The 14311-nt window shown below is 46.3% G+C and overlaps 1 protein-coding gene across 1 annotated transcript in view; it reads left to right on the top strand.

Annotated features, from left to right (window-relative positions):
• The window catches only part of sez6b (seizure related 6 homolog b), a gene marked incomplete at both ends in the record, with an annotated part of 151460 nt that overhangs the window by 133434 nt on the left and 3715 nt on the right, over window positions 1-14311 (top strand). Inside the window, 5 exons of the mRNA XM_080845009.1 lie at window positions 283-449; window positions 2984-3178; window positions 4232-4370; window positions 11802-11998; window positions 13243-13437. Coding sequence (XP_080701135.1) covers window positions 283-449; window positions 2984-3178; window positions 4232-4370; window positions 11802-11998; window positions 13243-13437 — 893 coding nt within the window. The remainder of the gene's footprint in view (window positions 1-282; window positions 450-2983; window positions 3179-4231; window positions 4371-11801; window positions 11999-13242; window positions 13438-14311) is intronic.

Here is a 14311-nt window from a genome sequence, read left to right as displayed (position 1 = left end):
GCCAGCAGCAGCCAATCAGATCAAAATGATATAGCATTTTATGGTCACAATGACATGTTAGTAATAAAAGGCTATGCCTGTAACATGTTAATATGGCATATAGCAGAGAGTATATTGATATATTCAAGTTTTTGACTTGACTTTGGTCTGCATATTCATGGAGCCAGCCTCCTGAGTTTTTTTTTTTTTTTTTTGTACAATCGCCTCAAACTGCCAATCATGTGTCTTTTCCAAAGCCATCAGACTCCTTCCTGCATGCTCTCTTTTGTTACCTGTGTTTAGGCTGCTGATCAAAAATGGGAACCACATTGACTCCCCTCCACTGTATGACTCATATGAGGTGGAGTACCTGCCCAATGAGGGCATCACCAGTAGCTCCAGGTACCTATTTGTGGAGCTCACCACCGATGGCTCTGGCACCTCCACTGGCACTGCCGTTAGATACGAAGGTAGGGTTCCCTTGGTGTTGCAACAATGCCCATTTTAGAAACAGTAGTTATGCATTGTTGAAGTAAAAAATAATGCTGTTTTCAATGTGTGGCAATGCATTTGTTATACATTGTAATGCATAGTGTGAAATTTCTTAATAACTTTTGTGATGTTTTATGTACCTCATAATGAGTATGTGGGTTTCTGCTTTGGACATTTTTATAGTTGTGGACATAACCCAGGCAGCTGTGTTAATTGCATTTTTCTTAATGCATTCAATGAATTGCAAAAAATGAATGTTAATTTTGAGAGCACTAAAAATGAGATATCATATCCACTTGTCCTGGCCATGACTCTGTATGAATCACTCAGTTGATGTTAACATCTCCAGACAGCCTAAGCTGGTCGGAAACCCACTGAAAAAAAAAAAAAAAAAACCTAGACGTGATTTTATAGGCAGACATTATAACTAGCCTGCCCTCTGAATACTTTCCTCCCGTGGCTTCGACCCAATCTGGTCCACATCTCTGGCTCTCTCCCTCCTCAGCAGAGTAGGCTAGGGATTTGAGGAACCCATGCCCTGCAAACCCCTCCAGGGCACACGTGTGTAGACACAAAGCTTCGCCGCGGGGCCTCTTCCACTCATTGTTTTGGGGTCCGTTGCTTAAAAACCCTCCACTCTCCTCTTCTCAGTGTTCGAGGAGTGACCCTGCTGTTTTGGGTCCCAAGTCAAATTTATAAGAGCATAAATGAGCAGGAAATCTTAGTGATAGAGGCAGTCGTTTGGATCAGTTACACTTACTTTTTGCTGCAAACAGGCACTGCATAGTTTATAGTCTTTCAAATTGCTCTCCATACACCTGTATTCACTCACATATTCCTTACATATTAACTCCCCCCTGTGAGCACTTTTATCTATGAAAGGAATGCAAGTGTAACCATTACACGGCATCAGGTATATGGTGCCGTATGCCATACAATGTGAAAGGATTTTATAATAACAGGATGCTGACATCAATGACTCCAATTACAGGCATTTTGCTATGTCTGAATCGAGTTACATCTTCCAAGTGCTTATGCTAATATGGCCTTTTGGCTTTCTTTAAGTCCATTATGAAATCCGGCTCTCTACAGGAGTATATGTAGTCATTCATTAGAATTCCTCACTTATGTTCTTGCTGAAGATGGTGTGGTGGATCATTTAGGGAAAGTGCAGAGAATACGAAAACCTTCCAAATCTTTCTTATAGTTATACTGTCCATATGAATTCAGTTCAGTTCACAATATAGTAGTGTATCATATATCATGTATCATTCACTAACAAGATATGACCAATGATATCACTTCATTGCTATTTACCCTCTAATGATAAATGTGATATTTATGTGTTAAACTAACATTCACATAAGGCCCACTCACTCTGCAAGGTGAAGAAAAGATCAATTTACACCCGTCAAAATATGGTATTTGAGATGTTTTTTTGGGGGGGAAATGCATAATTTTCACGCATTCAAATCAATACCCATTTGATATACAAGGCTGATTTTCGAAAACATTTTAATATTAGTTTGCCCTGTCAGAATTCATACACAGCTCTGCTGTGTTTCATTGCCTTGCTTGACCTTGCTTTTCAACACTAATAAGCTATGAGGGCCCTGTAAATCCCAGCTCTTGACTCATGGTTTAAAAAATGAAATTCGCCCTTCTTCTGCATCCACTCTCTCACCCACAACTCAAAAATGACTCATTTTCTGCATTCCATGATCATCATTTACAAACCAGCACAGCTGCATATTTTCAGATTCTCTCCGAGCCACCAGCAACCCCCCCCCCCCCCCCCCACCCTTTAAATCACAAGATATTTGATAATGCGATACGAGGGAAATCATTGGATGGGGTTGAAAATGAATCAATTCCTCCTCGCGATGGAGGACAAAATAGTCCGAGGATCTACTGTTGCCAAGCTGAATAATGCATGGCTGATGGGACCGGTGCTAAGATTGGAAAGAGCTTCTGTAATTGGCAGAATCACCTGTGTGTGCTCCGACATAGACCTGGTGCGGAATATAAAGCACCTCGACGCGACGGACCAAATGCTCAAATGTTACAAATTTCTCAAGTCTGGGGCTTGCTTGAACAGGGAAGCACCTTCAGGCATATCAATGCCAACATCAGATACTTTAGTGCTGCTGCCTGAACATCCTCATTGCAGTCAGGTCCCTGTTGACTCAGGTTGAGCAGAGCACTGGAAACATTAAAAGCCCAAGCGTTTTTTTTTGTTTGTTTGTTTGAGTGGGTTTGTTTACTCGGCAGCGGTACCTTTCAGTCATTCTGGTTAGTAAAAAAAAAAAATCACTCTTGATGCTTTTGAAGTGTTGGTAAGAAAATGGAAATTATTTGTATTATTCATGGGGTTTCATATTCATAGTTGTTATTCAGGATTATCTCCGGTAGATCCTAGGTTTTTGATAGTTGGTAGGTTTATGATAGAAGGTGTGTCTGATAAGACCATGTTTTAGTTTTGTGTGTCTTGATTAATGCTCTGTCCTTTCAGCCTTTGGGCCTGGGCACTGCTACGAGCCATTTGTCAAGTATGGCAACTTCAGCAGCAGTGACAGCACGTACGCAGTGAGCACTGTGGCGGAGTTCACCTGCGACCCCGGATACACCTTGGAGCAGGGCTCTGTCATCATCGAGTGCATGGATTCAAACAACCCACAGTGGAACGAGACAGAGCCTGCCTGCAGAGGTATGTCCATGTCTGTCTGTGTCTCGTACTGTGTGTATGTGCGTGTATTATGTGTGTGGGTGTGTGTGTGTGTGTGTGTGTGTGTGTGTGTGTGTGTGTGTGTGTGTGTGTGTGTGTGTGTGTGTGTGTGTGTGTGCTTGTTTCATTGCCCGTTCCTTTCTAAGATTTCTAGATGGACAAGATAACCAGACAGAAACAGTCCACACATAAAAAAAAATATATAATCTGATAGCATCCGCATTACACACGCATCTCAAAAAACATCTTATCAGCTCCATCTCCATCCTGCCAAACCACAGCAGTAAACACAACTGCTAGGCCCCAATCCCTTTAAAGCTTTTGCAGAGTAATCCACCTCTGCCTTGGATTCCTGGGCAGGCCTTAGCCGGAGGGGCCTCAGCCCTTATGCAGCTCTCAGAGCCTTTGCTATCAGTGCAGGTTTGCCCATGGGCTCTATATCAACCCGCGAGGGACACAGCGCCATCCTATCCGGCCCGTTGGTCCAAGCGCATCCTAAAATGCCACGGTGGACTTGGGATCGAAGGGGATTTAATTGCTCAACCAAGGGCCAACAGCCATAGCTTAAAATAAAAAAAGGAAAAAAAAACTTTCAAATTCAAGATGGAGGAGTGGTTTGCAGTGAAAGATGAAGTGCCAATCCCAGCGAGTCCTTCTAGAATCAGAGAATCCTCAGAGGTAATATTTCTGGGTCTCAGTTAAACGAATGCCCTCCCTGAGGATCCTTGCTTCGCTTCAAAACCCATCCAGAGATAGCCTTCAATAATTTCAATAACAGCTACTGAATGCTCTTCTCCTACCATGACTGTGTGTGTGTGTGTATGAGAGACAGAGAGTGATTTGTGCATGTTTGTGTGCATTTCCACTGTGTATGTGTGTGCAGTGTATGTATACAAGTACGTGTTGGTGTGTGTATGTAGGTGGAAAAATGTACTTCGTGTGTACTGTATGTGTGAGTGCTAACATGTTTGTGTGTGGTGGGCGGGGTGGGGGGATGTCGGTGTGGGTGTATTGAGCATCTGTGTGTGCTTTTAGCTGTTTGCAGTGGGGAGATCACGGACTCCGCTGGGGTGGTGCTGTCTCCAAACTGGCCTGAGGCGTACGACAAGGGCCAGGACTGCATCTGGGGCATCCACGTGGAGGAGGACAAGAGGATCATGCTTGACATCCAAGTGTACGTGCCTGATCCTGTGTCAGTCACCACCCACGCTGCCCAGCTCTGAGAGTAGAGGGAGGGAAGGGAGATGTAATGTAGGCCAGACTGGGGAATGTTTGAATAGTAATGAAAATGTGCCAATGATTCCAGACTAGCTTGTTGCCTGTCAGGTGTAGGTGCCAGTCTGTGTGTCTACTACCACAGTTTGTTTACACAAACATATATACACACACACACACACACACACACACACACACACACACACACACACCCTTTGACAGGTTAAATCCATGTAAGCTTGCTGTAGGATTATTAGTGGCCTTTGTAGTATCTACCTAAATTCTTTCTAAACGAAATAATACTTTTTGTTTTTGTCTTATAATCAGTCTGCTTATGGGCTATCTGTTATACAAATGTTGATCTGTGAATAGAACAGACAGATATTAACACTGAAATTACAATGTGCCCAAGTTCAGATTCAGGCTGTATCACTGATTTTGACGCTGCCGTTTCTAGTGATTATATGGGTAGTTCTGAGATTATTTCCAGTGGCAGATGCATTTGTCCACAGCTGTCCTGCAAATGTGTCAGGGGCATCAGAGCAGAAGCCAATATTCAAGTCCCTAATTGGATTCATTGGATCTCGGAACGGGAGCTCAGAACTATTATGTTTTTTTTTTTCAGTCTTCTTCTTAAGGAATCTCTATTTGCAGTCCAGCCTGTGTGTCTCTGCACGCACATCTGCTGATTTACACGGGCTGTTCATCATCTCATTGGCTGGATGATCACTCTTGGCGGCGCTGCCAAGAAACACCCGGACCGAAAGAATGCAGTCTTGCCCAGATCCCTGTGCGCAGTCAGATGTGGCCCTGCAGCTCGAGCACATGGGGGGGGGGGGGGGGGGAGGGAGGCGGACAACGCTTGCCTGGTCACAGAGGGATTGTTTTCTTTCTTACTCTTAAGATGTTAGTGTCAAAGCCTGTGATACCTGGCTTCTCATTCCGCTCACGCTCCCCGCGGACGGCTCTATCACCTGGTCCGTTTGCTTCTGCACAGCTGCCGGGGGAAGCCATGGAATTGTGGGGAAAGCAGAGTGCGAGAATTCCCGCCTCGGGTTTTTGTTTCTTCTCAGACGTGTCGAACAAGACCGTCAGGAGGAATATGAATGCCCGATCTGCGCCTCTTGCACCGTAGCCCCATGCAAACTGGGACACCGTTACAAAATGAGCGAGACAAAGAGAGAGAGAGAGCGAGAGACAGTGAAAGAGAGATTATGGAGAGAGAGAGAAAAAGACTAAAGAGGTAATGACCAAGCCACGTTTGAAGAAATTGAATTAAAGGTGTGGAGAAAGAAGATGAAAGAACATTCTGCTTATGAGTGGAACACATAAGTAGCACCAGACAAAGGTTAATAACAAACTCGACGGAGAACTAATTATTTCATTGCGGGGTTTTTTTCCCTGCCTCCAAAGGTGATTCTCCACCGAATCAATTATGTCAAGCAGGGGAAACGAGTGTTTTCTGTGATTGCTCTGGCAGGTGAAGCCCCTGCTGTGTCAGCCCCTGATAGATTATTCATGCATTCAATAATTGGTCTTCCTTAATTAAGATTCCCTCATTTGCATATGATTCCTTTTGTCGTCTTCTTCTTTCTTTTTCGTGTCTATCTTTTTTTTTGTCTTCCCCAGTGAGAATCATAGCCTCGGCCGGTACATTGTGTTTTGCAGCATAATATACGGCATCCTGGATGTTTTCCACGGGAAGCTGTCAACATAATTAATTTCCCGTTGGTTTGGTTGCGAGAAGTGATGTGAGCAGATACAGCGTTCAGGGATGACCGGGCGCGTTCTGCCCGTTATCAGTTCCGCTTATGAGAATGTGGCCGCCTGTGTAAGGCCTGCCGAGGCGAAATGAGAAGATGTTCTAGTGCCAACATCTCTCAAGCCCTCTTTCTCTTTTCTCCCCCTCTTTCTCTCTCTCTCTCCCTCTCTGTTTCTTTCAACAACAGAGGAAATGAAATAACTACATCACCTGAAAGGGTGGTTTTAGGGTTCTTTTATTTGTTCCACCCCTTTCTCTTTTCTCCCGCCCATCATCTCTGTTTAGTTCTCACCCTTTTGTTACCTCTTCTTTCTCACTGATTCTCTCTCACTCTCTCTCTCTCTCTCTCTCTCTCTCTCTGTCTGTACTGTTTTTTTTTCACAAGTACCAACTGGCCTCTTCATACGGTGAAACTGCTGAGGCGATCAAAGGCGGGAGGCGTGGGGGAACAAGCAGCTTCTATTGATGGAGCACGGAGGCCCAAGTGAGGCAGATGGATTGGACCGGCTCTGCCCGGGGTCAGTCCGCCTCAGCAGGCCTCGCAGTGCCGAGCCAGCCTCCCTCCCTCCTCCTTCATCTTTAAATTACCAGATTTGTCAAACAGCATATGGGACATTATCAGCCGGGCGCATCAAATGAGAAATACAGATGGGGTGAAAATGAGGGAGGAGGGAGCCCTGCCACAGACAACGCTCTCCTTAGAGAGGAACAGAGAGAGAGAGGGGGAGAGAGAGAAAGAGAAAGGGAGAAGGAGAGGGAGAGGGAGAGGGGGAGAGAGAGAAAGGGAGAGAGAGAAAGGGAGAGAGAGCAGAGTCCATAAGGCTACTAAACCACCCCAGCGTTAACATGGCTTGCCTAGCACAAAATCTGTTCACTGCCAGTCTTTGGTTTAATGTGCTTGTGTAGAGCAGGGAAAGGGACTTTTTTTTGGCAACCTCAGGACATTTTCTCCCTGTCCAGGGCCTGTGGTGGGTCTGTGTCTGTCTCCCTGCTCTCGGGACTCACACCAGGCTGTGCCACACAGATCTGTATGCAAGGACCCCCGCTGCCTCTGGTTTGCAAGGCATATTACAGAGCTTAAAGAATGCTTTAAACTGGTAATGAGCACACTCTTTCTCCCCTGTAATCATTCATCACACACACACACACACACACACACACACACACACACACACACACACACACACACCACAAGCTCTCACAATTACCAGGCAACATAGCGCGTAATGACAGATGATTAATTAATTTACTAGAAACATGAACTCTTGTTATGAAAGCTGCACCTCATTTGCTGTGGGGGATGCCGGGGGGGTGGGTTTAGCACAGGTGACAACCTGCACACGTGGCTATGGCTCCGTCTGTCCGCGTCAGTAAGAACTGGTGAACTGACAATGTGGTGAATCTCAGTCTTGTTGCTCAGTTCTAGGTTATAGAGCCCTCTTCTGGAAGCCTAGGGCAGAGCCTCGTTGTCAATGGCATTACAGTATTAATATGATTTAATGCAAATGGGTCACCCTAAAGTAGAATGTGCCGTAAAAGGGGAGAAGGTAAGGATCAGAGTAGTAAAAAAGGAGCAATAATTTCTTACTGATATAAAATATGACAGTTAAGTCATGACTCAATTGACAGAAAAGCCCTGCTTTATGTGGGCACCTCTCTCTCTCTCTCTCTCTCTCTCTCTCTCTCTCTCACTCTCTATTGTCATCTCTCTTCCTGCCATCTCGTTTTGTCTACTTGTCCTACTCCCACTCTCCATCTCTCTGTTTTCCTTTTTTCTCCCTCTCTCTTTCTTTCTCGCTCTCTGTGCATTCCTTCACAATCACCAACTCGTTTAGTCTCTTTGTTGGAAAGAAGTATCAGTGGTTACATCTACACTCATGCTCCGCAAATAATGTTGGCACATTGATATAAGACCCCAGTGTTGTTTTGAAAGCCTGCCATTGCTGCAGCTAAGTGCCAATGAAGTGCTGCACTTTTCTCATTTGCACTCATTGCTATCAGTTTGTAATTTAGGAGAGGAAAGAATTACCTAAGCTACGTAAGAAAGAAGTATTAGTGGTTACCTAAGCTTAGAGGCTAAATGGGATCCTCTGACAATGTTTCAGCCAATGAGTATGCTGCTTATGTGCCTCTCCCCAAGCTTGGTGTGTGTTTCTGTGTCTCCTCAAACAGACAGACACACACACACACACACACGCACACACACACACACACACACACACACACACACACACACACACACACACACACACACACACACACACACACACACACACACACACAATTTTAGCTTTTTTTAAGAAAAAGTGTTTGAATTTAGTTTCAAGGGCATGGGGTTGAACTGACATTTCAAAGGAGAATAGAGTCTGTTGCAGACATTCAGGCAGCCCTCAGTTACTCTCTGTTGTTCTGGGCTTTGATGAGAGTGGGAGAATGTTCCTCTGGGGCAGTCATTCAGGCGGATTCATCTGCATGGCAAGCAGTCACCATATTCTTTTTTTTAATGGCCATTAAACTCTGGCTCTCCATCCTTCAAAAGGCCACACATGGCCAGCCACGTGTGGGTACGTGTGTGTGTGTGTGTGTGTGTGTGTGGGTGGGTGGGTGGGTGGTGTGATGGTGGGTGTGGGAGGGGTTGAGTTACTCTTTAATGACAGGTGATTGGTGGATCCTTCAGGATTGGTTCCCCACCTGGGAATCCACACCACCCCCCCCCCCACCCCCTGCCCCTTCCTCCTCCTCCTCCTCCTCCTCCTCCTCCTCTTTCCCCTCCTCCCACCACGGCACGAGGGACATCTTAATACGTCCCGTTGACTGTCGCCGAAGATAAATGAACACGGCCCTCGGACTTCCCGTGTCGAGGGTGCGTGGAGAATAGCTGAGAATCTGCTACCATTGACATTTCCCAGGTGCTCTGTGAAGAGCTCTGTGTTTTTACCCTTTTTTCAAAAGAAACAAATGGCACTCATTTTCTTTTGTTTGTCACAGAAAGAGAGAGCGAGAGAGAGAGAGTTGGGGGAAGGATGCCTCACGGATTTCATGGGTTGAAAACATAATGCTCTGTGAGGGCTCAAGGTGGCAGCTGTGCCACACAGAGCCCAATGGTTTCTGATTAAATGAAATGAAATTACCGATAGCAAATGGAAAAGCATGATTGATTTCCGCAGCCGATCCGCCGCTCAGATGCGCAAAGCCGTGTTTGACTTTATCACGACAAATTCAATATGAGCTGAGACAACAACGCTTGTTGTTATTTTAGCCCCGTCAGTTGCTCCGCGCAGGTGAAGTGCTTTTGTGTTTCAAAAAACACTTCTGATGGAAAATGAGACACGGCTCGCTGAAGTATCTTTTGGCATGCAGTGGAGCAGGGGTTAGCTTGATCTGATTCTGATTGCTTTTACTTTGAGTCTTTGAGTGTAAGTGTGTGTGTGTGTGTGTGTGTGTATCAGCCTATTGAGTAAGTGTGTGTGTGTGTGTGTGTGTGTGTGTGTGTGTGTGTGTGTGTGTGTGTGTGTGTGTGTGTGTGTGTGTGTGTGTATTTTGGGGAATGTGACTAGAGAGAGACAATTCTCTAAGTTTTCAGTTTCAGTTTTACTACACAAGACTTCAAAAAATATATGCAATATTATATAGTAGTGTGGTAAAGAATAGACACACCCACCATCCACAGCTCCCATACCGCTGCTGAGGCTGCCATGACTACCTTCACAGAGCACCTGCCACCTGTCCATCCCTATAACAATAAATATACCATTTATATCCCAACTATACCCGTACCTACAACATGTTATGAGCCCACATGGTAGCAATAGCGACGCCTGCATAGGCCGACATTAAACACATCATTACTGAGACATCCGTACTGTATGGGCACAGGAACGTGACAACGCCACACGCCACCTGCTCTCGTTAAAATCCCAGGACATCAATCAGCCTCCACGCTGTCACAAATCCTTGTCTCCATTTCGCTCGGATTGCGCCGCCCGAAAAAAAGGGAGAGAGCGGGGATGATTTATTGGTCTTTTTTCCCTTCTGTAATGAGTTCCGTCACTGGCCACTTGTGATTAATTAGTGACAAGACAGAGTATGCGTGTCACCTCTCCCCATCGGACCATTTGCTCTATGCCTGTGATGAGCGTACTCTTTTGGGACGGCAATGCAATGGTAACCATGGTACCAAAGGTGAGGTGTCTGTGCCATTAAATGAGTATTTTTTGCCTCATAGCTGAATAGAGTGTCCCTGCTGAAATGAGTATTTGCAATAGTATGTGCGTTGCTGGGCTCTTCTCTTATCTCTCCATTACCCTTTCTTCCATCTATGTTGTTGTTGTTGTTGTGGTATTTTAGAGTGTCCCTTTGAGGTGCATTTTTGTGGCTATTTGGAAGGTCATGGGCTCCGGGGATTTGAGAGCCATTGTAGGATGGACCGTCTCCACCAAAATACCCTTTCTATGATGTGGATGGGGATCAAGCACTGCTGAACAAACCCTATAAATATAAACCCCCATATTAAGCATGTGTGTTCATAGAGGATGTCTGAATGTATTTGCGTACACCCACACACTGCATTTAAAAGGGCCCATTTGGAAATAAATAGTGCTTCTCACCTCACTTTTGACACAGGTCAGAGTTGAGGTGTGAATGAAGAGCCTGCCTTCTCACAAGAAAACAGAAATAACCAACGCTCAACCAAAGGATGCTGCACTGGGAGGGAGAGGGGGGTGGAGAGGGGAGGGGGGTCAGAAAAAAAGAAGCAGTCTTTGTGATGGCAGGGCTCTGGAGACTGTTTCATCCCAGAGACAGAAAGGGCTTCTAGGGGCTGGAGTGCTGAGTGTGATTGATTCCTCCCAGCTGTTTGTAAATACAGGTGAGAGGCGGCGGGGGCAGAGGCTGCATTGGCAGGTGGGAGCCTTGGGTTCAATAGGCGCCACGGCGTCAATGCACTCTCTTTATTTCTCTCTCTCTGTATATCTCTCTCTTTATTTCTCTCTCTATTTATCTCTCTCTCTCTGTATTTCTCTCTCTGTGTATCTCACTCTCTTTATTTCTCTCTCTCTGTATTTATCTCCCTCTGTGTTTCTCTTTCTCTTTCTGTATTTCTCTTTAGTGCTACCAGTGGAAATACTTTGAAAGCTGCGTGTTTGTTTTCGAAAGCAGACACAGATCTCAACTCACGCACATACAGTATACACACATACACTCTCTTTTATACACACAAACACACACACATACACACACTGACTCTCTCACACAAACACACACACACACACACACACACTATGGACACGCCATGCAATGTCTATAAATGAAAATCCTCTACTGATACTCATGCTCAAGGAGAGAAATTGAAACATGGAGGAAAATATGAATAAAATGGCCTGGCATCCATGGAAGATTGAAAGGAAGGGTGAGGTGTTGTGAGTAATAAAGAGAATGTGTAAGAAGGTGAAGGTGAGGAGTAGAGGAGAAAAAGTGGGAGGGGAGAGGAGGTGAAGAGGCAGCTGCAAACATTCGATATAGAGCTGAAGTCCAGCTGAGAGACAGAGGCAAAGATTCAAAGAAGGAGAGAATCAGAAGCCTGAAATATAATTTAAACGTTTATTTTGTGTGTGTTTGTGTGTTCCACAGCCTCCACATGGGAAAGAATGACCTGCTCACTTTCTACGACGGAGACGACCTAACTGCTAAGATCCTGGGCCAGTACGGGGGCACACGGCCGCACTTCAAGCTCTACACCACCACAGCCGATGTCACCATCCAGTTCCAGTCCGACCCCGCCACCAACATCTACGGCTACAACAACGGCTTTGTGGTGCACTTCTTCGGTACGAACCCACTCCTCTTATCCGCATCTGTCTGGGAAGTAAACAGGGTCAGCCTGATGTCACGTCCACTACAGACCATCCCAAACCAATCCCCTTACTTACTAAAAAAACCTCCTCAGACTGCATATATGAGGCCTTTGGAATCCGTGCTCAGTGTGCTAATTAAAAGTGAAGCACATTAATTAGCTGCTTGTTAGAGATATGGCAGAAGACACCATGGGGAGCTCCACCCAACCTAATATGAAATCATTACTGGGAGCTGGGAAGGAGAGTCAGGGTGGTAAATTGGAGGCCTGGGTGCCTCTGTAGGGGAGGCAGAGGAGGAGGAGGAGGATGGAGGAGGATGGAGGAGGAGGAGGAGGACAGAGAGGAGCACACAAGATCCAGACTGAGTTCTTCCAGGAGCAGGCAAGGCACTCCAGCAGTGGTAGCAGCAGCATAGCTCTGATGCCAAACTACATATGCATAAAAATCTGATAACAAGTAATGAATTCCATTCCGAAAGAGAGAGAGAGAGCAGTTGAATGCTGATGACTCGCAGGGGAGAGAAAGCTGGATGTTTTGCAGGCATTTCACGCCCTGTCTGATGAAAAAGAAGAACAAGAAGAGGGTAAAAAAAAAAAAAGATCCTGGCCAAGTATCACAGGTGGCAGGTGCACACAATTTCTGGCATAGTGGAGGAGGCCTAAACAATTACAGCGTGAGCTTGCACTGATTAGACACATGCGCCCAGTGCTGCGCCCTCTCCAGCGCGTTGCCATGAGATGAATAGGCATCGGCAAACAACGTGGCAGCCCTTCACCCTTGGCACGGGGCAGCTTTCATAATCACAACAAAACTGCTGCCTTCCGCTGGATTGCCTCTCTCTCTCTCTCTCTCTCACTCGCTTACTAACTCAGAGAGCCCCGTGTCCCCTTTATCTGTTGTGTTCCTGGTCACTGAGAGAGAGAGAGAGGGATAAAGAGCGAGAGCGTTGTCATTGTGTGGCTGCTATGTCCCAGTGTGTGACGTGTTATCAGATTCTGTGGAAAATAATGGACTGTGTGGGGTCCAGCTGTGAGGTTTCTTTCAAACAACCATGAGGTTCTACTCTTTTGCTGCCCTTTTTTATTTGCCAGTGTTTTGTCTTTTTCTCGTTGTCTGTCGTGTCTGACTCTCTCCTTCATTCACTCTCTTCTCCATGTCCTTTTGTGTCATCCTTCTTCTTTCTCTCTAATGTCTTTCCCTCCTTTCCTCTGTTGCAGAGGTGCCACGTAATGACACCTGTCCTGAGCTACCTGAGATCACCAACGGCTGGAAGACGACCTCTCACCCCGAGCTGGTCCACGGCACGGTGGTCACCTACCAGTGCTACCCTGGCTTTGAAGTGGTTGGCACCGAGATGCTCATGTGCCAGTGGGACTTGACCTGGAGTGGAGACCTGCCCAGCTGTGAGAGAGGTAAGAGGAGAAGGTCCTGACACTTGGCTCCTCCGCTGACCTCATCTGTCAATCTCTTTCTTTCCACTCTTGCCTTTTTTTCTAACCCCCCCCCCCATCCTCACCCTCCTCTTCAGCCTCTTGTTCTTTCTAGACTTTGTCATTTTCACACACAGTCCAACTATAACAGGATTTTCCACTCCCTTTCGACGCCCGCACTGAAAATTCCCGCACCACGAGTGGAGTTTAACAAGTGCCTGCTTGCCTCTCCTCCTCTGTCCCCTGAATTTACAGTCAAGGACAGTGGACAGTGTGCGTGGGAAGCTTTCTTTGGTAATAACTCACTCCCTTGGCGAGTCGGAGATAAGGATGCGCTTTCAATTCACACTCTTCCTTCCCTGCGTCTCTGCTGCATTTCACACTCCACAACACCTTTTGCACACTATTTTTGTAAGCCGTACCTCTCTCCTCAGATCTCCCCCCAACACACACACGCCATCACCACCTCCCTGACAGCCTCAGCCCCTCTCTCTCTCTCTCTCTCTGCTGAAAGAGAGTGTTTTATTAAAGGGAGCCGTGTGGCAGCTGTGCAGTGTCTTTGCCCGCGCGGCACAGCGTCCCTTGCGCCCCTGGCTGCTTGGAATCCCGATGAGACGGTGGGCTGAGTGTGAACAGGACAGACAGGCAGCGGTAATGACCTGGCCCTGTTTCCTGGCTCATCCGCGCTCCCTCCCACCCCCTACACACACACACACACACACACACACACACACACACACACACACACACACACACTCTCACACTTAAACACACGCACGCTCATTTGCATACACACATGCACACTCACACACAGACCAGACATTTGGCAGCGAGCACGGATGCAACAATCAGAGAA

Source organism: Sprattus sprattus (assembly GCF_963457725.1).
Source record: "Sprattus sprattus genome assembly, chromosome: 9".
NCBI classification, from domain to species: Eukaryota; Metazoa; Chordata; class Actinopteri; order Clupeiformes; family Clupeidae; genus Sprattus; species Sprattus sprattus.
This window is presented reverse-complemented; position numbering and strand designations above follow the sequence as displayed.